General features: G+C 37.8%; 1 protein-coding gene across 1 annotated transcript in view; it reads right to left on the bottom strand.

The window, feature by feature from the left end:
* Nucleotides 1-26,815, bottom strand: part of LOC110171875 (mitochondrial intermediate peptidase) — a 49,386-nt gene extending 22,571 nt beyond the window's left edge. The window contains exons 1-15 of the mRNA XM_055166704.1: nt 26,288-26,815; nt 24,584-24,757; nt 24,054-24,142; nt 23,712-23,798; nt 23,465-23,528; nt 22,842-23,024; nt 21,683-21,839; nt 21,553-21,601; nt 19,299-19,359; nt 17,739-17,791; nt 16,220-16,361; nt 8,892-9,099; nt 6,377-6,486; nt 6,190-6,264; nt 4,409-4,525 (exon numbers count right to left, since the gene is read on the bottom strand). Coding sequence (XP_055022679.1) covers nt 4,409-4,525; nt 6,190-6,264; nt 6,377-6,486; nt 8,892-9,099; nt 16,220-16,361; nt 17,739-17,791; nt 19,299-19,359; nt 21,553-21,601; nt 21,683-21,839; nt 22,842-23,024; nt 23,465-23,528; nt 23,712-23,798; nt 24,054-24,142; nt 24,584-24,757; nt 26,288-26,437 — 1,719 coding nt within the window. The 5' untranslated portion in view covers nt 26,438-26,815. The remainder of the gene's footprint in view (nt 1-4,408; nt 4,526-6,189; nt 6,265-6,376; nt 6,487-8,891; nt 9,100-16,219; nt 16,362-17,738; nt 17,792-19,298; nt 19,360-21,552; nt 21,602-21,682; nt 21,840-22,841; nt 23,025-23,464; nt 23,529-23,711; nt 23,799-24,053; nt 24,143-24,583; nt 24,758-26,287) is intronic.
* Between the last annotated feature and the right edge of the window lie 170 nt (nt 26,816-26,985).

The raw sequence follows: 26,985 nt of genomic DNA, 5'->3' as shown, positions 1-26,985 counted from the left end.
ATTAAAAACACAGTGGAGCACATGACATCACATTGGATGAGTTCTTTTCTCAAACTGAACACACACTGTTCCACCTTGTGATATCATGTGGTAATAATATCTACTGAACAAAAAGTAAAAGGTAGTTCACTTGAAAAATACCACCACATGACATCACAAGGTGGAACAGAGCACTTTTAGCTTTGGAGATGCAGACAGACGAATAATAAAGGGTTACTCAAACATGTGTGAATGAAACAAAACACAACTCCAGGTATGTTTTTGAGGAGGTATCAACATTCTAACATGTCTTAAAGCTCACAAGAGTCAACTTTGTGCAATATAGAGCCTTTAAGAAAAAATATGTTAATAGTGTTTAGAAATGGGGCACAGGGACAGGTATTTCTAATTTACAGGAAGGAGCAACAAATCTTAGTGCAATGGCCTTTCTAAGCACTTCTTCAACAGTAGGTATGTAAACAAATATTCCCTAAATGTATAAAAGAATATTGTAGTGTTTCTTTCATGACCGTTTGAAGCCTTTGCCTGGACTAGTTTTCCAATGAAACCACCTCACTGCTCCAGTCAGAACAGGGCTTTCATCTTCTCCCATTGTCTTTGAGGTTGCCATTATACCGACTTGGCAAATACACCTTTCCGCTGCCATGCTACAGCAGCACCACTCCGACCTGCCAGCTTTCAAAAGACAAAATACGGAAATTCCTGCACACCAGAAAGCCCCTTTTTTGTTCTTCTCTTTTCTGTGGTGGTGCCTTCAGGGGCCTTCTCTATATCTGTAAAGATGAGCTCTTTTTTTTTATGTGAGCGATTGAGAGGGGACTCCGGGGAATTTCAGCTGGCAAACACCCGAAACAGCTGCCGAAACAGCCCTTACCCCTCCTCCTCTTCCTTCTCCTCCTCCAAATAAAAGTTCAAACGGGATAATGATTAACACTTCGGTGGCAGGTCCAATGATTGTGGGCCCAGAGCATTCAAAAGCCTTAACATGTGTACAGGGGGCTGAGCTCTGACCTGTACGCTCCACTGAACGGATCTTTAATACTCGCTAACTCAGAGGATAACTTCCAAATGAGGACCAAATGTGCGTGTTTTTATAAAGAGGTAAAGACTAAGGGAAAATGTCTGCTCAGCTTCAGCCAAGTCCTACCATTGTTATATTGGACTATGAAATTATTCTGGTTAATAATTAATATGCCATTTATTTTTGTATTATTATTAATAAACACGGGCCTTTCTGTGTGGAGTTTGCATGTTTCTGCCCGTGTCTGGATGGGTTTCCTCCGGGCGCTTCGGATTCCCCCTTCGAACCAAAACATGCTCCATAGGTCTCCAGGAAGAATAGCTGATATTTAAGGTCAATTAAATACAATCAATCAATTAACCTGCCCAGGGACTAGAGGTGGGAATTAGAACTGGTGCTACAACCTGGTATAATGCATCTCTCCTGTTAAGATTACTGTAGATTGTGCACTGTCCCTGTCTCATTAAATAAATAAACTAATAAACTAATAGCAGGGATGAACAATATCAGTGCTAATAATGGTTCTGGTGATATGAGGGGTTTAGAAATCGCTTTTGATCTGATATGTTAAGTTTATAGTTTTTTTCAATTGATTTTTCCAGTCTGTGCATGCCATTCCAAGTTCAGATGTGTACGGTTTTCAGACTAAAATGGAAATAGAAAAACAATGAAGCTCAATGAAGAGGTGGCTATAATTTTACTACAACTTGACCGCAATTTATTTATTAACAAGACACGTGACTGGGCGACAGGTGCGCTGGAGGAGAGGCACTTCACTGAGGAAGGTCAGAGGGACCAAAAGTACTAATAAAACTTAACCAAGAGTGAAACTGTGTGCGGAAGTCTTTTTAAAAATGATAACAATATTACATAACATTACATTACATAATATTGATAACAACTTTGGCCACAACAGCAAGACAAAACAAGTGTTGGGTATTGTAATAAGTTAAAGATATATTCAAATGTAAAAAGGTGTAACTTTGTGTAACTTTTCTAGTGGAAGGTCTGTCAAATGCTTTTCTCCATGTAGTTGTTATTGCGTTGTCTAGAATGTTTCACAGTATGGCATTAAACCTTTCTATCTTCATGGGAGACCAAACCAGACCAAGTTACAGGTCAGATCTGTGGAGAGGCAACACCGCTCACAGTCGGAATGCTTGTTTTCTTGGTATTTCTGAGCTATAAAAACACTTGTATTTGAATGAATGTAAGGTAGATCTGTTTAATGTCATACTGCGGAACATTTCAGGCAAAGCAGTGACATATCCATAGAAACAAGCAGGTGAAGGACCCCCAACCAAAGAGTTATATAGTGCACCTTTAAAATCTATGAAAATGTTTTAAAAATGTTTGCCCTCTATTCCCGCAGTTTTGGACATAAAAATATTAATAAAAACTGCTGTCAACATCTTTTTCAGACATAATTTTACCTGACATCAACATAATAATCATAATAATTCCTATAGCTTTTATGTTTTGTTGCTAATAAAAATCAAATCTTTTCCCCAAATGTGTGTGACCTTTAACGAGGCCCTGACAGAGAGGAGAGAGAAGAACAAACACATGGTCGTAAGCGCTGGAGCCAAGAATCGCAGATTAGGGAAATGTCAACAAAAGCCAGCGGAACGTCTCACTTTGTGCCGTACATTTCCAAATATTATCCTGTCTCAAGGGCCACATGTGGTCTGGATTACACACAGCTGATGTACGCTCACATGCAGGGCTCATCTCTGCGCTCTCTAAACTATACATGTGTCAGTGCGGCCCCAGTGTTTACAATCTGAGGCTCACGTCCACCTATTAACCACTCCACTGTACCGGGTTACAGTGGAAACTTCGCCTCTACTGGATTCCTATAAAGATAAGGTCACGTAAATGGGATAAAAGTGGGATTCTTTCTAAACAAACTGCATGTAAGCCTAAGCCTAAAGGTACTGTGTAACCTTTCCGCCACCTACTTGCTTTGCTTAGAATGTTACACAGTACCTATCGTCCATTTCATGTGTTTTTATTAACAAAAAAATCATTAAAATTACAATTAATATCTTTCTGAAGGTGTCACCTGTATGATTCCATGTAAACAGAAAGGTAAAACCATATTTCTCCATGGAGATAGATAAGTTTTAACAGGCCACTTAGTGCCTCTGCTCAATTTCATTTCTCTCCAGCAACTAGGTCAGGAATCGGAATACACTAGACGGTTTGCAAGAACCCTGAAAGTGTGAGTCCGAGCACCAGCCAATCAGCAAAGAGTCATACATTCTGTGTTGACAATGATTTTTGAGATCGAAGATTTAAAGAGAATGTTTGGTGAATTTTATCAAGGGGAAAGACATTATTGCCCTTCTTCCTACAGGATTTGGGAAAAGCTACCAGTACCAGTTAGCCCCGTTAGTGGCAAGTTACATACATCACGACCAAATAGCAGTGATTGGCTAAATAAAAAACGTACCCGCGTATCGTTGAGCGAACAAATTGTAATGCTACGAGGTCAGACGGTTTCCACAAAGTGAAACCGGCTGATGAATCAGACCAGAATATTATAGCTAAAGGAACAACATTTCCACGGAGACAAGCAGGAAAAGGCCCACTTCCAGGCCTCAGGTTTGTCAGATTTGTGGAAACACAGAAAATTTTTGACCTCAGGAAAGACATTTAAAAGCATATTTGAGCACATTTCTAGATATGATTTAAATTATTTGGGAATAAAAGAAATACACAGGGCAGTATATGAGAGCGAGGAAAAAGGGGTCTGTGAATTGGATTCTCTTTCTATTAATTTATATTAGAGGGGGCCCATGTAAGGCTTCTTGCCCCGGGCCCTTCTGTCAACAGGTCTGGACATACATATATATTGATAGAAATTTTTCCCACTATGAACCCTTTTTTTACTGCTATAATCCCTACTATCATTTCTACTTTCTACATTTGAAGAGGAGGGGAGTCTCCACCTATAACGTTAAACCGCAAACCCCCGAGAAGACACAAAATTCCTATATGAAGACTTTGATGGCTTGAATATGCACAACACAGCACTTCTTTAATCTGTTTTCAAGATGCCTCCCACATAATTACAGCCTTCACTGCTCCGTGTGCGCCAATCCTGACCAAGTTATGAGTGGATTTTGGACTCCTCTCTCCCTCTGCAGCTGCAAAAGTAGGAGAATAGTCAGCTCTTTTTTGTTTTTTATTAAAGGACTGGGATATCAAAATATTCCCTCAGGCAGCGCTCATTCAACTTCAAAAAGACTTTAATCCGCTAATGGTGGTTGAAAAACATTTTTAAAAGTGATATCAAAGGAGGTGTAATTTCTGCTCACATTTTTAAGTTTGACGTAAAAGTGAAGAGCTACAAAAGGAAGGAGGTCGGCTGAGGAAAAGTACCGTATTGGGGACATAAGGCAATCCGTAAAACTTGTGCTGCATATCTCTGATGATCTCTGTGGTGGAGCGGTTCTGAGGCCCGCCGTGGTAGATCTGATCCAGGACGGCGTAGAAAATCTGAGAGAGAACAAAAATAAATCATATATTGGTGGGTTTCACAACATTCTATAGGCGAATAATGTTTAATAAAGACGGGGGCAGATAAAATTAATACTGTTAAAATGCTGATTTTCTTTGTAATATATGGACTTCTTGGGTCTAGTCAATAATAGAAATCACTAACAACATTTGTGAATTCTGGTGTAGACCCTATTTGTTAATTCAAGTCCTAGTTTAAACCTGGTTTAGTCCTAGTTGAGTTCTGGTTTAGTTCTAGGGCAGTTTATACAGTGGTCTTGGTTTAGGTCTGGGATGGTCCTAATTTAGACCTGACTTGTAGTTTAGTCCTAGTTTAATTACTTTAACATGAAATATCCAAAAAGTAAATTCACAAATGTTGAACCTGTTAGTTTCAATTTGACTAAACCAAAGATTTTACTGTATTACAACATAATTTTGCATTTTAACAATATTAATTTTAGCTGCCCCCATCTGTATTCATTAATATTTCCCTCAATAGAAGCACTGAAGAGTTAAAGGAACTGTATGTGGCCTGCGTTTTAAAACAAAAGGTACAACAATCTATTTCTGATTAGATAATCGTCTTGAGAACTAAAACACCAAATTTCATCATAAACAACTTGGCCAACAGATCCACTGTTTTGGTAATAAAGAATAAATCACATTAGAATTGTTATCAGTAAAAGCTGTATTTGATTTGAACATGTTTACATCATAACATACAGTACCATCAAGAAACTAATCAAAACCCTCTATTTTCAACCACTTTTAATGTCTAACCTGATTTTAAATCATTCCTATATTTTGTTTCATTAGCTTGTTTTGTTTATTGTTCTCTTTGTACAGAGTCTATATTATTAAATCTGGCAAAACAGTTCCTTTAAAGGAGCCATAGCCCAATTTTATTTTGTTTTCCCCAGTACAGATATATTGTAAAAGCAGCACTTACGGTCAAAATGGGGTGTTATTTATAAAGTACAGTACAATACCTTTAAATTAAAACTATGTATTTTATTATGATAACAATAAAACTGTTGTATTTTAACATACTTTTTGGCACAATTAGTTCACTTAAATAAGAAATGTTACTTGCTTTCATTTTACTTGACTTCACTTTTACTTTGTCAAACTATCAAAAATTAAAACTAACCCAAGTGGAATTTAAAGCTGCATTGTGTAACTTTTCTGGTGGAGGGTCTGTCATATATTTTCCTCGATGGCGATATTTTTGCTTCGTCTTGAATGTTTCAAAGTGTGGTATTAAACCTTTCTACCTTCATGGAAACCAAACCAGACCAAGTTACAGGTCAGATCTGTGGCGAGGCGACTCCGCTCACAGTCAGAATGCCTGTTTTATTGGTATTTTTCAGCTATAAAACCACCTGTAATTGAATAAATGTAAGGTAGATGTGTTTAATGTCATACTGTGGAACATTTTAAGCAGAGCAATGACATCTCCATAGAAACAAGCATGTGATGCGCTCCCTACCGAAAAGTTACATCATTAAAAAACTGTAAATTTCAGGAAATGGCGAACTTTGTGGTGTTACATTTATTTTATTGCATTATGGATTATTGCATCCGCCAGTATCGGGATATTTCTGTGATACATTGTGCAGCCCTTCATGATGTTTTAATGTAATAATGTTTAACTGTTGTACCTGTAGCTGGGTGTCTGCCGCTCCACACACTTTCTTGGACTCACACAGTCGGGCCACCATGCTCTCAGGCAGCGGCTAAAGACACATAGACAGATAAACAGAGAGATAGACAGACATGGATACACTGTCTGTTAGTGGGGACACATATGTGCTGCACTGAGGATTTATAAACACAGACTTAGAGCACCTGTCCAGTCTCATAGTGACGCGCAAACTGGCTGATGACTCTGTAGTCTGTGGCGAAATACTCCATTAGGATAGAGGGTACTTCTGCGAAATCCGTTGCACATCTAGTTCCTGCAAAACAAAGGTTAGATATAAGATGTTTTGGCATTTGAAGTTCAAATGTGATAAAAGGGTATAAACTCTCAGATGGCCACATAAGGCTTTTCTGCAGACCTTCTTTAAAGAGGAGGTACTGCCCAAAATCTACTTTTTGTTAAGTTATGGTTACCAGTATGCTTCTGTCCAAGACTCAGCCAACAAACCTACGGCACAAATGTTCCTGCACGGCCATTTTTAAAATAAATATACAAAAGCATTTTTAAAATAAATGTACAAAAGCAGGATACAAAACAATACACTACAGCTTCACAAACAGGATGTTTGATGATGTGCAGTAGTTTCATTAGCAGAATGCACACTGTTTGTGTTGTGATAGAGCTCTGAAGGGGGAGTTACTAAGCACAGGGAGTAATACTGAAACAAATTAAACATGGCATGAAGGAGAGGAGGCCATTATAATAACAACCTTCAACCACAATCATCTTAACAAAAGTAAACCATATTAAATGTGTATTTTTTCAAATATTAAATCTAGTAATGAACTACAAAGATAATTATTTTAGATTTTGTAAAAAAAAAACTAAAATACTGATGTCTTGATAACAGAAACAGTTCATTGACTTCCTGTTCAAAACTGACGAAATCTACTTGTCTTGAAGAACCACAAGTAAGAACAATGAGCAGATAGAAATTTCTTAAATGCAGAACAATAAAGGAATATGGGTAAATATCTCAAAATTCAATATGGGTTCAATCATTCGCAAGAGAAACATGTATACAAAGTAGATTTTGCATACAATGTGTCGTGTTATTATAATGTAACAATAATAATAAAGTGGAGCCCTGACACAACCTGACCCGAGTCAAACAGTATCCAGTGACAAGTCAGACGGGAACAGCTAATCCAGGTCCTGCCTCAGGGCTCACACGTCAACGGCCCCACGCTTTATTGTAACCACCTCAGTGTCAGAATGCTGCTGCTGACAATATTAAATGACACACTAATCATTTTACAACTCAAACCAGCCAGCGCCCAAGTTGCTTCAGAACTTACACAATAGAGCCGCAGATATCGGGAATTGACAGATACTTCAAGACCAAGTGCTGACATCGGTATTGAAACAGAAAAAGCTGGATCATCTTTTATAGTTCTGAAAATGCTATATTCCCCCAAAAAAAAGCATTAAAAAAAGGATTAGCTCCCCCCACGCCCGTCCTTCAGAGCTCTTTCTCAACACAATAATCGTGCATCCCGCGAATGAGTAGCTCAGCACATCGCATCAATCAGTTTGTGAAGTTGCATGGTATTGTTTTGTATCATGATTTAGTATATTTATGGAAAACTGACAGACAGAAGCATGGGTGATGTAGGGTTGTGGGCTGAACAGTGGACAGAACTGTACCGCTAACAACAAGGAGGGTTTTAATAGTGCCCTGGAGAGATCACTAGATTACTAAAACATGAATGGATGGACATATAAATCCTCTTCAAGCATGTTTTCGATGAGGAAACAACGTTATAACCATATAAAGAAGTGGACTAAGGGAGTGTGGCGTCACCAATAGCTTTCAGCTCTGGCTGAATGAAGCTCACTAAGGCGAGTGATTATAGGGGCAAATTTGGAGCCAATTCCATATTAGGAATAGAAACTGATTTAAGGGCAAAATAGTGAAATAAAAAGGAACATGCAGAACGGGTTAATACGAACTTTTATTACCGTATTTTTCAGACTATAAGTTGCACTTTTTTTCATGGTTTGGGTGGTCCTGCAACTTGTACTCCGGTGTGACTTATATATTAAAATTTTCTTGAGGATAGCCTCAAGAGGACACTATAGGCTTGTGTGTCAGTATACCTGCTACTCCTATTATTCCTGTACCACTGTCACTTGGCTCTACTGCGCATGTCTCTTGCAAAAAGAGTCGCTCTCCTGTCTGTATCATGTCAGCCGATCGCACCATTACTTCTGTACCACTGAAGATGAAATGTCAATTCCTGGTCTCTGATTTTATATACATTTATGTTAATATATAAATATAAATATAATAAATTTCCCCAAAAACTGTGAATCAAAGTCGGGAGCAACTTATATATGTTTTGTTCTTCTTCATTATGCTTTTTTTTGGCTGGTGCGACTTATAGTCTGAAAAATGCGGTATATTTTTAGACCAAGATGAGCACCCTGACAAAAGTAGTTGCAGAGAGAGGGACGATGTTTTCTCAATACAAAGTGCATTGGAGTCATTGGAGCAGGAACCACACCCATGTTCAATTCTGATGAAGCGGCTAGCTGGTTAGTTATGTCCATTTATATACACATTCTATGGTTATAACATGCTAGAAAGCTCTAAAAAGTAAATTTTTCGTAATACCAGCTCTTAAATAATTTAAAAAAATCCTCTGCAGATGTACTCACCTGTCACATGCTGGTAGCGGGTTCGTCCCAGCATGGAGTGCATGGCGTGGCCCATCTCATGGAAGAGGTTCTCCATCATACCCGGGGTGAGGAGGGTGGGGGCAGAGCGGGAGGGGGCGGGCAGGCTGAGCATCAGGACCACCACAGGGAGCTGGTACTGCCCTGAGTCCTGGCACCAGCGCCCCCCGCGGATGGTGAAGTGACAGTCCTGAGAGAAAAGGAAGCAGAAAGGAGAGACATTATAAAATGTTCACTCAGAAAACTCCCAGAGAACCTAAAGTGAAAGTGCTCCTCTTTGCGTTTATCACTCCCTGAAGTTTGAATTAAACAGTATCTTCAAACGGAGTCCAACTCTCCAAACTAAACTCTGATAGTGTTTATCTGATGCTCTGAGTGTAGTTTACTGAGCCAGGCCTGTACATGTAGTCTGACACGTGGACATCATCTCCTGTGAAGCACTGGGCGAAAGATGGGGCACTCAGATGTACTGTTCCATGATAAGATGATAGTACTTCTGATGGTGGAGCCTTCATGACTGCGAGCCAAGTACATACAACAATAACTAAACTTCAGATGACACCACAACATGCTACAGGCCAATAATACTTAATATAGATGGGGGCAGCTTAGTTTATATTGTTAAAATCAGTGGTGGAACGTAAAAGTAGTGAAGTGAAATTAGGTATCTGTTCTTTTCTCTGTTCTTTTACTTTTGAAAGTGGATACTTTTTACATTACTTCACTAGATTTGAGAGCAGGTATCTGTATTTTCTACTCTACTGTATTTTTGAACAGGGCTGCAAAGTTAAAGTATTTTTTTATTATTGTTTAAGAGCTGCTGAGAGTTTATCTTTAACACAATACACAAATAAAACAACTAGAAAAACAAGACTGATTCTACTGTTTCTATTGAACTAACGTCAAATACAAATCTTTATCAACGTCTCTACATTTGAAGTGTTATTAGATCTCAAAATCTGTGTGAAATACTTTTACATTTTAGTCTTTATGTCTAAGTATTTTTAGTCAATATGAGTGTTCATGGTCGAGCTTAGGTGTTTAATTTTCAACAAAAATGGTGAGCTGGCTAATGCGACTGTAATTTTGTGTGAGAGACTTGTTTAAAAGAAAAATCAACTTGTCTGTTGATGTTCCAGCTAAATCAGTTCTTTCTTGTCAGATTGTGTTAAACCAAAGCTCAGATTAAAGTCTAATAAAGCCTCAGACAGAGCAGAAATCCGTATATCAATCGTTCATTTGTTTTTCAGTATAAAACCAAAAATAAGAAAACAAAAAACAACTATTTTCTTCATTATTTGTCTCCAAAACCAAAATGAAAAAATGGATAATGATTCGTCTTTTCAGTTTTCGATTTTGTGTTTAAATGAAGAATGGAAAAAACGGATAACGACCGTTTCCCGTTTCTGTGACTTTCGTGACTGCGATGCCGGACTTCTGCGCTGCAGACGGACTGAACCAAAACTGAATCAGGACTAAAACAGGACTAAACCAGCACTAAACCGTTTTCAGTCCTGGTCTGGTCCTGGTCTGTTCCCGGTCTCAGTCCCGGTCTAAGTCCTGGTCTCAGTCCCAGTCTGGTCCCGGACCTGGATTAGTCCTGGTTTAGTCCTGATTCAGTTGCAAAAGTCCAGCATCGCAGTTACGGAAGTCACGGAAACAGGAAACGGCCATTATCCGTTTTTTCATTTTGGTTTTGGAGACAATTAATGAAGAAACGGTTGTTTTTTTGTTTTCTTATTTCTGGTTTTATACTGAAAAACTAATGAACGATTGATACACGGATTAGCAGAGCCTACAGTTATCAAAGTATCAATAGTAAAGTTGTAGTACCTGAAAACCACCAAAAACTGCCATATTTTTACTGAGAAATGTATTTGCCTGTCAGGAATTAATACACTGACTTATTGTTCAATGTACGATAGATGGAACAATCATTTTTAGTGGTCAGAATTTATCGTGTGCATTTTTTTCTTTTCAGTAATGGGGAACTTTTTATTATTTTTTAAAGCAGTGATAAGATTTAAGCTGTAGAGCAAGTGTTTATTTTGCTATTTAATTGTAATTACAGTTTGTATTTTCATAATACTGTACATTTACTTTTTTTGGGGATAATTTTGCCACATATCACTCTTCAAAATTGTGTTATTGTGACAGTCCTGCTCAGAAATTGCTCAAAAAAGTCTATAAAAAACAGATGGAAAATATAAAGCCATGTTTCTGAAATGTATTGGTTACTTTTACAGTGTGTTTACTTTAGTGTGAAATTTGAACCTCAACAATGGCATTTAACTGGCTTGTTATTGCAGATATCTGATGGATTACCGTATTATTATCTGAATATTGTCAACAAGACCATTAACGAAAAGTAAATGTTTTTGAATCTGTCTGCAACAAATAAATCTCAGGCATGGCGGCGTTCCCTTGTAAACAGTTTTCCTCAGAAGTTGTTGCGACACCTCAAACACAGAACTTATAACACTGTTAAACTGTGAAGAAACAGACAGTGATAGAGGCAGGGGTGTGCAATTAATCACATTTAAAGCCACAGTATGTAACTTTTTAGCTTTTTAACTTTGTAGCCCAAATGAAATGCATGTTTTTTTTTCATTTTGGCTGTTTTTATTGCACTGAAAAACATGTGTTCTTGCTTGTGGGATTGCATCTCCAGACACCTGACTTTTATTTGGTCCGGAGGAGGGCTTCTTCCTAGCCTTATTCATCAGCCGGTTTCACTTTGTGGAAACCGTCTGACCTCGCAGCATTAGGATTTGTTTGCTCAAGGGTAGGCGGGTACTTTTTTAATTTAACCAATCGCTGCTATTTGGTCGTGATGTATGTAATTTGCCGCTAATGGGGCTAACAGGTATATTAAGCTTTACCCAAATCCCATAGAAAGAAGGGCAATAATGTCTTTCCCCTTGATAAAATTCACCAAACATTCTCTTTATTTCAGCTTTAAATCGTCGATCTCGGGAATTGTTGCCAACACAGAATGCAGGGCTTCGTCTAGATCCATCTCGACCGCTTTGTTTACTGTTGTGCTGTACCACAAAAAGGGACCCAGTCATGGCTTCTTCGCTGATTGGCTGGTGCCCGGTCTACAACTTCTGGGGTTCTTGCAAACCGTCTAGTGTATTGCGATTCCTGAAACTGAAATTGAGCGGAGGCACTAGGTGGCACCAGCCTGGCCAGCTTCTTCCTGTTTCCATTGAAATGTTGTTCCTTAGTTTATAATCTTCCACAATATGGATTAAAATGTATCTATCTAATGAAGAATGTTCTATAGTGTGGATTTAACTTTCTATGCCATCTCTGGAAAGTTACATATTGTAACTTTAAGAGATTGAGATTCAGTCATTTCTGATGGAGATAAACCAGTATGCTTTTTTTTTTTATGGCTGATGCAAATACAGATTGTTTGGAATCCAGAGAAACCAATGGCCAATAAAGCTCTGACAATATTTTATTATTAGTAGTATTATCTAACTTGAACTCATCCACAAGCTTGTTTTAAAACAAACTGTAAAATAAAGCTGTATAGTCACATTTGTGCAGTGGCCTCTTCACACAAAAGTGCTTCAACTCTGTCAGTGAGATTGGGTCTTTCTATAGTCATTCCTATGCCAGGAAAAGTATATGATTGGATTTCAGAATTTGAAAGAAGAACTTTGACATTGTTTCATGTTTTTAAATGGAAATTATTAAATGCCATTAATATAGAAAGTAATTTTATTAGTTTTTAATCCATCCATCCATCCATCCATTTTCGTCCGCTTATCCTTGAACCGTCACCTTATCGTGGTGGAGGGGTTTGAGTGCCCGAATGATCCCGGGAGCTATGTTGTCGGGGGCTTCATGCCCCTGGTAGGGTCACCCAAGGCAAACAGGTCCGGGGGGACGGGTCAGACGAAGAACGGTTCAGAAGCCCCTATGATGAGTGTACGAGCAAGGCCAGTTACGTCGCCCGGATTGGCGTCACCGGGGCCTCACCCTGGAGCCAGGCCTGGGGTGGGTGCTCGCCGGCGAGCGCCTGGTGGCCGAGCCTCCCCCCACGGGGCTCGGCCGGGCTCAGCCCGAAGGAGCGACGTGGGGCCGTCCTCACGTGGGCCCACCACCCGCAGGAGGATCCATATGGGGCCGGTGCAGAGAGATCTGGGCAGCAGTCGACGGCGGGGGCCTCGGCGACCGGATCTCCGGACATGGAGACTAGCTCTGGGGACATGGAATGTCACCTCGCTGGGGGGTAAGGAGCCTGAGCTTGTGCGGGAGGTTGAGCGTTACCGACTAGATATAGTCGGCCTCACCTCCACGCACAGTTTGGGCTCTGGAACCCAACTCCTAGTTTTTAATCATTAATAATAATTGTTTAAAAAGAGGAAGACGAGTGCTTTAGTGGGTCAAAGTTCAGGTCAGGCGCTCATCAGGATCAGAGTGGAAAAACTTCACTTAACACATTAAAAAGAGGAGAGAGTGGGAGGGATGAAATTGGGGATACATGTTGGAGTACACACTATTTTGGTCAAGCTCTCTGTTGATTTGCTATTATTTTATTTTTATTTCTGTCAGATGTATCCATGTATCCGCTCTACCCCATGTATGAAAAGAAAGGAAAAGAAAAAAGTGTTAATAAAAAATGTATCACACAAAAGAAAGACACAGATGGCCGAAACGCGTAGGCTACTGTCGTTTTTTTTTTTTTATATATCAAAGGACTTTTAATGCCATCGGTATGCCTTAGATTTCTTCTTTGTAATAATTGTTTGTTTGTTTGTGGTTGACATTTCTTGGCATTTCGCCCAGCCCTAGTTAGCAGTTAACATCGGTTAGTGATTTTCCTTTGAAACTGTTCCAGATAGACCTGACCCAACACTGAACCTGAAGAACAAGGCATGATACACCTCAGTTACTACATGCTCTTGCTTAATTCAAATTATAATTAATCAAACGGCTACATAACTGATGAGGGCTGGTGTAGGGAGAGATCCAGGACTACATTCATGCCATACTACAAACAACTGTACAACAACTCACCCTTATGTACCAGATAATACTCCTTACAACCATACAGCAGCTCACACTTGTAATCAATAGATGTAATAGATAATACAATGACCTGCCTGTCATCATAACTTCTTTGCACTTGTTTTCCTTACAACCTCTGGATATAGCCGAGATATTTTTTATTACCGTAATTTCTGGACTATTGAGTGCACCTAAATATAAGCAGCACCAATAAATTTTTGAAAGAAAAAAAAAGGTGTACATATATAGGCCGCACTTGTCTATAAGGCATATTTGTTCACAATTTTTTCTTAAATACAATCTGAACAATGCCTGAAACACGGCAGTAAAATGAAAGGATTAGGACAGGATTATCAGACTACGTCACTTTCTACTGCGCATGTCTCCTGCAAAAAGAACCGCTGTCCTGTCTTGTATCATGTCAGTGTCTCGTAGGATTTCAGGCTCTCCCAGAGGCGAGGCTAGCTGTATCGATCAGGTATGAGTGGATGTCCGGTTACTGAAGTTTGAGACGTTTTTTCTCATCATTTACACACTCATTAGCATTTGCGCGTACGGGTCATGACGACGTATCCCAATCACTATTTATTTTATTTATTTATTTATTTATTTATTTCGGTCACAGGTATGGTACAGGTACTAATGTTAATTCAGCATCATAACTTATTTTGTCACACGGCGATAAACTGTTTTAGTGCTGGTAACAGAGCTAGCTATTGTTGCAACTTCATGTTAAACACACAGACAGAGGCACTTTCTGCACTCGCCCTTGAGCTGCATGGTTCAAAGTGTGAGGAAAAAAGTAGTGGCTTATAGTCCAGAAATTATTATTTTTTATTTAATTTTTACTTGTCCATACCATAGACTGTATAAAAGAAATTGATGAAGCGAGTGTGACGTCACCCACAGCGTTCAGCGCCGCTGAAATGGGGCTCACGATGCTCACGGTTACAGGAGCGAATCTGGAGCCAGGCCCTGTATTATGAATAGGATTTTTTTGATGGACAAAATGGCGAAAAAGTATCATGTAGAGAGGGTTGATACGAACATTTTAAGACCAAAATGACGAGGCTTACTACTGCCACAAGCAGTTAATCGGAAGATGATCTATGTAGTATGTATGCAGTTTCTTACACTTATTTAGTATTCTTATACTCTTTGTAAGTCATGTAATCTAAGTCTAGGTCAGAGTCCATTAGTCAGCTTTCAGCAACACGGTGTACCACAGTAGCGCAGAGTTTACGATGAAAGAAGTCACACACACACAGCACACACAGCACATAATAGACAAAAGCAGTAACACAATACGCACAATGTGAAACTCCTATTCTTTGTCCTGTAATTCACCAGGGGTCACAAACATGGATTTGAACTGAGACACAAGGTTTATTTTACACAGTTATGGCTAGGGATGAGAATACAGGTATTATTTAGCACAACGGGCATGAAAACTGAAATCTATTTATTTTAGTGTGTGGTAAATTAGTATACTTAAAGTGCACATGACAGATTTTTATGATTCTCTAATTTTGACTTAATTTGGTGGGAAATTACTCTTTAGTTTTACACAAATCAAGCAGCAATTTGCAAAGGAAAGTAAAAAAAATATGTCAAAAATTACAGGAAGTTGAAATTGATGATCACACTCGGGAGAATTTTATCTAAAAGTTTAAACAGTTTACATGAAAGACACTGTTTTTTCTGATACTTCAATCATGACTTCAAGTGTTTTCTAATATTTGTATTTGTCAGATAATAATTTCTATGTACAATACAGGAGTTTTTTTTTTAGGTAACAGTGATGGGCTTCCCTAGTGTGAGGTCACAATTTCCAACCAGGAAATAAAATTATGAACCTGAAAGTAAAATTTTAAATCTGAAAAATGGCTAAATTCGAAAACAAGCGTGAATGAGTTTTTGCAAAAATCTTAAATATAATGATTTGAACTGTTTTTCATTTTTAAACAGGTACTTAATACTTTTACTTAAGTGGATTTTTTCATATGATACTTTTACTTTTACTTGAATAACATTTTACCTTTATATCTGTACTTTCACAAAAGTGTGCTTCATCCACCTGAAGTACAATTTTGATCCTAACCTCCATGCTTATGACACTTATTTATTCATTTTTTTATTTAGTTTTCATCGTCCCACTCATTTTAGGGCATTTTTTTGTTGTTCTTGTTTGCCCAAAATAAATACATAAATAAAATAACAGCAAAAAAAGTAACACTTTCTACTACTACAGTATTTAACAAGCTAAATACGTACCAGTTTCGTACATCCTCGCTCCACACCTCTCCAGCTCTGGGGTGCTCTGACATCAGGGAGACTCCGTACAGCTGAGAGAAGAGGCTGTTCAGACCCTCCATACACGCTCCCAAAGACAGGTAAGGACTGTACAGGCTGGGCTCTATGTTGTATCTGAAACAGCAAAAACACATGGAATCTAATTGGTCAACATCAGTGGTGAATGAAATACACAATTATGTTACTTAAAGGTCCATTGTGTAACTTTCTGGTGGAGGGTCCATCATCGGCAAGTTTCTATGGAGATTTTATTGCTTTGTCTGGAATGTTTCACAGTATAATTAAACAGTTACATTTATTCAATTACAGGTGGTTTTATAGCTCAAAATATCTAGAAAAACAGGTATTCTGACTGAGTGGGGTCACCTTTCCACAGATCTGACCTGTAACTTGGTCTGGTTCAGTCTCCATGAAGATAGAAACGTTTAATACCACACTGTGGTAGTTGCCGATACAATACATACCTCGATACCGTGAGTTTTCGATTTGATACAGTTCAATACGATATATTTCAAATCGATTCAATATGGTTCAATAAAAAATGAACGCTAAATCATGGCTGTGATACTAAAAGTCTTTGTTAAACCACTTCTTGTGCAAAGTTCATATGAGACACAACCATTTTAATCCTCAAAACAGTGAAAATGTCAAATGTATCGCATAAACAAGTTTCCTTCCTCTAAACAAAACTATAGCGCTGTAACAAAACAATTTAGTAAAATATAGGAAAAAAATACTCTTGGTGATATATCGATACAGCAGCCCACAATATCGATACTGTATCATCACATTAAACAATGCGATATAGCGATATTTTGATATTTTTGCACACCCCTATTCCAGACAAAGCAAAAACATCTCAGTGAATAAAAGCGTTTGACAAACTCTCTACCAAAAAAGTTGCACTATGCACCTTTAAATAAAAGTACAGATACAGGGCCAAAAGGTTACTCAAGTTAAAATATCACATGAAAAAAATCTACTTACATAAAACATACTGACATATTGAGGTACCTGTATAAAATGGTACCTTAAGAGTAAAAAGTAAAAGTATTTTGCATAGTTTCATTTCCTAGCTGTTTTTATGTGTCTACTTTTGTATACTATATTATGGACATGTTTAAAATAAACACTCAGCCTTTACAGTAGGTCTTAAACAATAATAAAAAATACTTTTACTTTTCAGTCCTGTTCTAAAATGTAGTGGAGTAGAAAGTACAGGTACCTGCCCTCAGATGTAGTGAAGTAAAAGTAAAATGCATCCCCTTTAAAATCTACTTAAGAAAAGTACAGATACCTTTTTTTTTTTACTTAAGCGAGTACTTTACTACTTTTACTGTGTTACTGTGAGGGACAACTGAGTAAAGAACAGGCCCACAATAACAACCCCCCCTGTGGTGCAATATGGAATTACACACGTCAGCAAAGATACAGATCAGCCTGACTTTATCAAATAACAACCTGCAAGTGAGAGGGGAAACAAAGTGTTACCTCTCTGCACGAAGGACGCCGCTCAGGTACGGATGGTCCCAGGGCATCAGCTCCTAAAGTCAGAAGAGAACAAATGCCAGTAGAGTTGAATGATGCCTGAAAAATATCTCTCCATCTCTACTTTTCTGATAAGCATTGTGATTATATTTAATACAAGAATTACCTTTCAGACCATTTTTACAGATCTAAACTGCAGGCAGTTTGAAGTTTTTAAGCAAAATAAGACTAGAATATTTTGTTATTGGTAGAGGAAATTTCGGAACTGCAATTTGCTACAGCCATTTGAACAGCCATTCAAATTGTAATTCAGTAGTGATTTTACAGCCCTAAATGCTAGTAATAAAATCTTCTTAAAATAGTGTTCATTTATTAGAATAGACAGTACTGAAAAATTGTAGATAGACAGTGGCTGCAAAAAACAAAATGAGAAAAAGATATTCTGTTATGTTTTCTATCACAGTAACAAAATTAGTGAGATATTTTCATACACTCTGAAGTTAAATTGAAACAAAAAATGTATGCCTTTATTTACTAGACAAACTGCGTCAATCTAACAAAGACTAAACCAAGACTATACAAGGCCTATTGCACCTACTAAAGGAAAATCATGAATAAAATTAGCTTTTTAATTTTTTTTTTTACTTTCAAAAAACTGTAAATGTCTGTAAAATGGGGAAATTTGTTAACACTGCGCAGCTAGATGGATTCTCATGATGTTCGTGAGTTCACAAACTCATGAGAATCCATATTGAGGTGCTCCTGCTGTATGGTTTACACAGAACTTCTATGGAAGGGGGAGGGGTTTCAGGCAACATGGCGACAACTCTGAGCGCAGAGCTACACTATAGACTGAGTGCAACAAACATGGCGGCGCTGGTGGACTGTGATCGTGCTTATAATGCCTTTAATGGGCAAGTTTGAGTTGCAACACCGGCTACATTAATTTATGGACATCTTCCCTCTCCAGCGTGACATTTGTTCTGGTTTTACATGTCGCAAGTTGAATACGTCATTTTGTCCGGTTTGTCGTGATTGGCTTAAAAGAACCTGGTGGGTGGGCACTTTGGTGTGGGGCGCTCAATCAGCTCAAGGCATTCTGCTGCAAGTCCCTCCTTTTCCTAAACGCTTTCAGTGAAAACCGTTCCAGATGGATAATATGTAGAACTCAGAGTAATACACCAGATTAGAACTTTATGTTGAGATATATTTATTTTTTTGCAATTACGGTGAAGCTCTAGGTAATATGGAGATAAATTGAAACATGATCAAACCCCTGTCCCTCTACTTCTTTTATTAGTCATCCCTTGTTATGCTCTTAGTGCAAGTCCTCATTGTGTCCTTGGGCAAGACACATCACCTGCCTCGTCTCCATTGTCTATGAATATGTGTGTGATTGTGAATGGGCAAAAAACTGTCCAAGGGGAACTAAAATAAATGTAACCAAATCATTGCATGAAAGCAGAGTCACTGTTGTATTCACCCATTGAAATAGGAATAAATACTATTGTAATCTAGTCTAATCTAATCCAAATCATTAATGGATTCCACAGAAGCACTTACAGCATTGCGAGGGTTGAGTTTTTTCTTCATATCCCTCATCATTTTGAAGTCTTTTGCCGTTCTGTGAAATAACAAAAAGCACAAAAAAACCATAAGTTATACTGAGTGACTGAAGGCGTTTATTCCCGTCAGGGTCATCAGGGGCTACAGCCTATCCCAGCATGCATTTGGCTGAGGGCGGGGGAAACACCCTGGACAGGTTGCCAGGTGAGCAGGCTTACGCTCATACCTGTAGGGAGTTCAGAGGCTCCTTTTCACCTCTCTGCTATTGTTTGCAGAGGGGGGTAGTACTCAGTGAGATAGTAGGTTTTGGACACCATATCATACTTAGTTTGAAATACTCTTGAGTACTCTTTCTTAAGTAAAATTTTTGGTTACTCTTATTTACTTTTAAGTTGTGTTAAGGGTGCACCTTTTGGTTGGGGGTCCGTCACCTTTTTGTTTCTATGGATATGTCACTGCTCTGCCTGGAATGTTCCACAGTATGACATTAAACAGCTCTACCTTACATTTACTCAATTACAGGTGGTTTTATAACTCAAAAATATAAAAAAACTAAACAAAAAAAAAAAAAAAAACAGGCATTCTGATTGTGAGTGGGGTTGCTTCTCCACAGATCTGACTTGTAACTTGGTCTGGTTTGCTCACCATGTTGATAGAAAGGTTTAATACTATATTGTGAAACATTCCTGACAAAGCAATAAAATGTCTGTGGAAAAAAGCACACCAGAAAAGTTAAACAATGCACCTTTAAAGTTATATTACTCAAGCAAAAATTTTTGCCACCCTGCCCACTGCTTATAGTTTGAGACATAAGGACTAAAACGAAAAATAATGGGAAGTACAGTGAATGTGAGGAATGAGACAATGTGGTGGCATTGTAAGGCCCTCTAAATACAACTGGGAAGAGATTTCAGTTTATATACAAGGTTAATGGTAAATGTGTGAATTTATCAATCAATGTATTATGTACATTATAGGTCCAATATTACACAAATCTGACTCTTTAAGATGAGGTTTAAACCACATTAGATGTTGTTTCCTCATCACAAATGTACCCGGAGCTGTGTTTTGTTTCATGTACATGTTTGAATAATCCTTAGGGATGTAACATATTGATATCCAAATCTCACGATACAATATTTTCACAATATACATCCCAAATCCAAAGACCCAAGATTTAAAAGTGCTTAGAACTGCTATTTCTTTATGTAGTTTGCACCAAAACAGAGAAAGGATCATGGTCGATGTAGTTCAATCTGTTTTTTTAGCTATTGCTGCACCATAACAATGGATTTAAGCAAAGAAACTTGTGATTCGATATATTGTGATGATGGCCCGTGATATTACTGAGAGACTTTTAACTATACAATATTACAATATTTTGGTTATTGTTACACCCCTAATAATCCTGCATTATTAGACTGGCTACATCTCCAACTCTCAAAATGCTGTGTTCCACCTTGTAATGTCAGGAATGGTAGTTTTCCCTAACAGCTTAATAGCTATCTTTTACCTTTTGTTTAGTAGAGACTGGAATTTCCAGAGCTAAATTAACTAAATTATTCACAAGGTGCAACAGACTGTTTGCGGTTTAAGAGAAGAACTCTGCCTAAATCTGCAGGGTCTGTGTGTTAAACATGTGTGAATGAAACAAAACACAACTTAAGGTCTGTTTTTGATGAGGAAACAGCATTATAACATAGAACAATGATAGTAGTATGGGCCCTTTAAAAGAAGCCAGCAGAGTCAATTTGTGTATTACTGTAACTATATACTGAACTGTAATGGACATACAATAGACAGCAAAAGTCGAATACTGAAGGTTATTGTGGCTATTATGGATTCTTTATGGACAAGAAGCACTCATGTTTTCAGCTAATCTCACTCCCCCCACCAAGACCGTTTGTATCTGTACTAGTTTGTAATGACCTTTTATTCATGGAAAGCAGCATGTACTACACTATGCAACATTCAGGAGGACACGTCATTTATTTCACCTTTTAGTGGCCACTGTAAAAAATGGAGCAGCTGTTGTTATTAACACATGGAGCTAGGAGACAGATGCTTCGTAGTAAAGATAATATAGCAAACTCAGTCATGGCATATGGGTTTGAGAAATGCACACGGGCATTTTCAGGTTAGGAGCACATAGGTAGAATCTGTGTATTCTTGACTTGAAAACTACTTAAAATGTGTTTTTCAACTTCAAATTTCAAATAATTTAAATATTAAGTTTAAAATAAGAACTCACCTGTCAGCCAGCTTGTCTGTTAGGAGCTGAAGGAAACTCATGACTGTCTCTGAAAAACACCACACACAGGAGTAGACTTTAGTAAAGACTGTATAAAGTACTATGCTTCTTAGTAAAAATATGCACTCACCAGGTGTTTTGGCCATAGTCCCCTTCAGGGCCCTGTGTCCATACGACTCATAGCCCACAAGTTTGGCCAGTTTGTGTCTGCACCTCAGCAGCTCCTCCAGACACTCCATTAGATCTGCGTTTGGATACAGGTAGATGCGGTACGCTATCTCACGAACCTACCAAAGAAACACAAATAAGACATAATAGATTTAGTTGGTAGAGCAGGTTTCAACAAGAAAAATGTGTATTTATGAAAGTACTTTCATATTAATGCATCTTTTAGCGTAAAGTGTCTTAAAATTGCCTTTAAGCAGCCCTCTTGAAAAATACTTGTACTTTAATATGGGTGTTAATGCCAAAAAAGTAGTCATACTGATCATTTTTAAACCTGCTTTTAGACTATAAGTGAGGGGGTATCTTCTATTCTACACATAAAGGAGAAGTAGAATCAATAGCATATGCAGTTTTGAGTGATTTTGGAAAATTATTTTCAGTGATAACTAGGGGTGTAATGATATCGTCATGGTATGAACCTCATGGTACGATATTTATTGCAACATTTTGTGGGGGCTAACAAAACTGTTAATATGCTACTTTTTACTCTTAAAATGCCTTGACAAAACTTAATCCAAAGAATTAAAAAATAAAAGTGCTTAGGAAATGTTATTTCTTCTTGTAGTCTATGCTGAAATGGAGCAAAGGATCATGGTCTATGTAGTTCCCTCTGTTTTTTTCTTAATTTACACAAAGAGACTTGTAATTCAATATATTGTGAGGGTCCAAGATATTATTGTGAGAACTTTGATGATACAATATCACGGTATTTCGGTTATTGTTACATCCCTAATGATAACTGAAATACATTTTCTACAAATATTCTGACTTCTACCAACGTTGACAGAACTTTTACTTGAGAACACATTGTAGTTATTGGTAGGGATTTTCAATTACTGTCAAAACCCAATAATTCACTATATTACTACATATTTTGGCATTTTAACAATATTAAAATCTGCATTCATTAATATTGGCCTCTAGCATGCTCTGATGTTATCTGAAACGAAGCAATAATGTCTAAAGTGATGAGCAGTTAGAGAGCCCTATATTTTTTTGATAACAGCGCACCCTGCTGGCCTATCAAAGAAATTACTGTGAAGACAAAAGTCCCTACATCCTACCAAGTCATCGGGCGAATCTGCATGTAATCCTCCAACCTGGATGAAGCTTCCCTCATTTGCAAAATGGATGTGGAGATGTTCAGGGATGGCAGTTCTGGCAATTCGGTTTGGCATGTGTGAACCAACCAGGAACTCATTATTCAGGTCCAAGAGCTTCACATGGAGAGCAACTGCCTGTTTCCTCTGCAGAAGTCATACAACACAAGTTCTGTTAGATATAGTAAGTGCTTATAGAATATAGAACAATTAAAAGTACTTATGTTTTACTGTGGCTTTTAACATTATTTTAAACACTAGCGCAAGTTAAAGATGCAAATTTTCTGTTGGAGGGTCCGTCACCTGCTTGTTTCTATGGATATGTCATTGCTCTGCTCAGAATATTTCACAGTATGAGATTAAACAGCTCTGCCTCACATTTATTACAGTTTTATAGCTAAAAATTACCCAGAAAAACATGCATTCTGGTACTGTGAGCGGGGTCGCCTCTCCACAGCTCTGACCTCCAATTTTGTCTGGTTGAGTCTCCATGAAAATAAAAATGCTAAATACCATACTATGAAACATTTCAGACAAAGCAATAACATCCTCATGGAGAAAAGCATTTGACAGTTTCAAATACACACCAGTTTGTCGTCCAGATGAATTCCACTAATCTCAAAGTCAAACATGAACAATTCAGCCACACGCCTACAAACACAAGAAGGAGATAAAGCAGTGAAAAAAATGTTTCTTAGTCTGACGTTAAGACACAAAATTGAGCTTAGGACAGTCAAAAGGAAGAGGAAGAGAGACATCTTTATCAAATTAAAATACAATAACACACAAATCTTTAGAGGATAGTAAAGAGATGCAAGTGTAAGTGAAGCATACCTTGTGTCAGGGTCCAGTTTAGCTACAACTTCAGGATTGTCCAGCAACCTCTTTAAACTCTGACATAACTCAACATTAGTGTTTAACCTGGAAAGAAGCATATATGTTAACTGCAGATACAAAAAATACATGTTTTATTTGTTTTATTTGCCTACTTATTCCATGTTACAAACATATTGTCCCTAATTTATCTATGTAATTTGCAAAAAAAAGGTATTTTAAATTTTTAATTTAATTAATTATTTCAGGCTAACCATGAAACTTTTACAAGACATAAGTGTAGTTTGAATAATAGTTTTTTTTTTTGCCAAGTTTCAAAACGATAAGCATTTAGTCACTTACTTCTCAACAACAGTACCAATTTCTACACAGGTCCTCTCTGCAGCTTCTCGAAACGCAGGGTCTGGATGTGCAACTTTCACAAAATCTGCCTTTAAACATAAAAATAAAATAATATAATATATAAATAACAATTTGAGAGCACAAGGTGTCAAAAGTGTCAAAACTAATAGTCAGTACTATATGTAGTACTGACTGAAAAAACAACAACACTCAAACAGGACATTTTCAGTTTTTAAAATTATCCTGAATTTTATCAAAAATATTATAATGTGTGGAAAAAATGCAGTTTATTGTCTAAAAAAAGTGTTTTTTTTATTATCACTGTGGTACTGAAATTGATATCAAGTATGAAACCATAGACAGACTAGTAAATCTAACTGAAATGTCTGTATACCTGCTGTGTGTTTAAACATTAAAATTGTATTTCAACAACATAGTCATATACAGTATATACCACAGCAGCAGCATCACAAGTGGAGGCTGCTGTCTATAACTCGTGCATCTCTTAGAGTTCATCTTGAGTAACTCACCAGGTCGGCCACTTTACACAGTCCATCTGAGAGCTGGTCAAAGGACTCCACAGTGTCGACTCCTGGAGGACAGGTACAGGCATTCTTCAGCAGACGCTCCGTGTTCTTCAGAGCTTCTGCTGTGGCCACCTGGAACCCTGCAGGACAGTTCAGCTCAGCCACTCCAAACAAGCCCTGTGAAGAGAACAACACCAAAGATGGATTAGAAATTGAGGCAAGTATGAGTTCAAGTTACACAATACACATTTTAAGGATAATGACCAGTGTACTTGATGTAGTAAAATCAAATGTTGGATGTTTTTAGAGCTTACTAACAAGCAAGAAAAAGGCAAGGAATGCCCATTTTGATATGTGTTCCAAATTTTGAGATGTTTTTGAATGAAGCCAAAAGCTAAATTCAATTTGATAAAATTTAATAAATTCATACTTCAGGCTTGTTTCATTTCTATAGTTTAGCTGCAATTTTTGTAGAAATAAAAAAGTTCATCATATTAAATGCCATCTGTGCTATTGCTTAGTCATGAATGTTACATAGTATGGCAATTGAACGATCTCCATGGAGAAGAGCAGGTGACACTACCAGGCCAAGATCTGTGGAGAGGCAAGCCCAGTCTGTGAGAATGTTTAGTTTTTCCTTATTTCTATTGCAAAGAATACTCCAACATAAAGATTAACTCCCATAGTGTGGAAAATTCCAGGTAAAGGAATCACACATATTCTGTGGAAAACACCAGGTAGCACCATCCCCAGCCAGAAAAAAAGTTACCTAGTGTACCTTTAAACTAAACAGAAAAAGAGAAACACAACAATATCCTTTCCATATTTCAACAAACTTTAGAATAGTTATAATTCAATACACATTTGTCAATCAGTAGAATGAACTAAACGTCCCCATTTACCCGGGGCAATCCCAGTTTTAAGCCAAGTGTCCCCTGTCCCAGCAGATTTATACAAAACCAGTGATTTGTCCCAGTTTTATAAAAGAAATGTCCCAGTTGTCCCCATTTTCTGACCAATTCGATCCCCACCAACAGCAAAGATAGGGATATATTGGTAATTTGTTTAGCCAAAATATAGAAACCATGCTTAAAAATTACCATAAAACAAAAAAAATGAAACAACAGTCCCTCAACAACAGTAAGATTTTCAAATTTCTAAACCTAGACACACCTGGGTTGGGATGGTTGGGATACATAAAATTTTGAAAAGAGTGTGTAACATTATGCAATCTCATGTCAGTCATAATCTGTTGCTGGATTTCTGTATTTTGGCAAAACAAATGACAATTTAGGCTCCTGTTTACTGGTTGGCAGGGATCACATTAGTCAAAAATTGTGATAGTTATGTTTTGGTCCTGGTTTAGACCTGATGTAGTGCTAGGTTAAGCTTAGTTTAGTCCTGGTTTAGATCTGATGTAGTCCTGGTTTAAATAGTTTATTCCTGGAGATCAAATATCAAACTCTTTCAAAAATAGGGACACCTGGGACATTTCTTGTATAAAACTTGGACAAATCACTGGTTTTGTATAATCTGCTGGGACAGGGGACACAGGACTCAACACTGAGACTGTCCCAGGTTAAATAAAGACGTCTAGTCTCCCTAAACAACCATCCTAACCCAGGTGTGTCCTAGTCTTTAATCCTGAATCTGGTCTAATCTGGTCACTCTATCAGTCAGTCTTGATGAATTAAGACAAATCCTTACCACATTTTTCTCGAAGAGATCTAATCTTCTGTGAGGTTTGGCGTTGAAAGCAGCTCCAACAGGGGACCAGGTAGTGACACTTCTGCCCACCGGAGTCCACAAAAGTCCTCTGTGCTTCACCAGGCACAGCAACCTCTTCCCCGCAGACATTTCAACTCAACTATGTGTACCAACTCGTTTCTTGACATCAATTAATTTCACCACATATAAACACCATGGCTATTTAAGCACACAACTGTCCCTAAAGTAAATCCGCATGCGTTTCCCTTTCTTTGTAATTGTTTATTTATTGTAATTATGATGAGGCTGGAGGTGCTGTCATGCTGTCTGCCTGCTAGCTCCACATGCATGTAGACAGACGGGAGGAGTATTTTCGTTAATAAGTTGAACGCAAATAAAAATAATTGTTGAATTTCGTCTTTATTAGTTGGAATAGGCTGTTAATATTACGTGTTTAATGTCAATATATATATATGCCCTTTGTTTTAATTAAATTTGTCCTTTGTTTGTGATTTTGTCGAAAGTGCGCTCCAAAAAGAGTTACGACGTCGCAGTCTTTTGACGTCACAAAAAGCGACGCAAACTTTGTAAACAACCGAAACAACCATGTAAACAACCGAAAGCTTTTTATTCTTTATTTATTTGTTTGTTTTATTCTGGAACCAAACCTTCTTTTAACCTACTTCCAACTGTATTAA

Source organism: Boleophthalmus pectinirostris, unplaced genomic scaffold, assembly GCF_026225935.1.
Source record: "Boleophthalmus pectinirostris isolate CB_2022bp ecotype Guang Dong unplaced genomic scaffold, ASM2622593v1 HiC_scaffold_9, whole genome shotgun sequence".
NCBI lineage: Eukaryota > Metazoa > Chordata > Actinopteri > Gobiiformes > Gobiidae > Boleophthalmus > Boleophthalmus pectinirostris.
The sequence above is the reverse complement of the archived record's forward strand: the minus strand, read 5'-3'. Positions and strand labels throughout refer to the sequence as shown.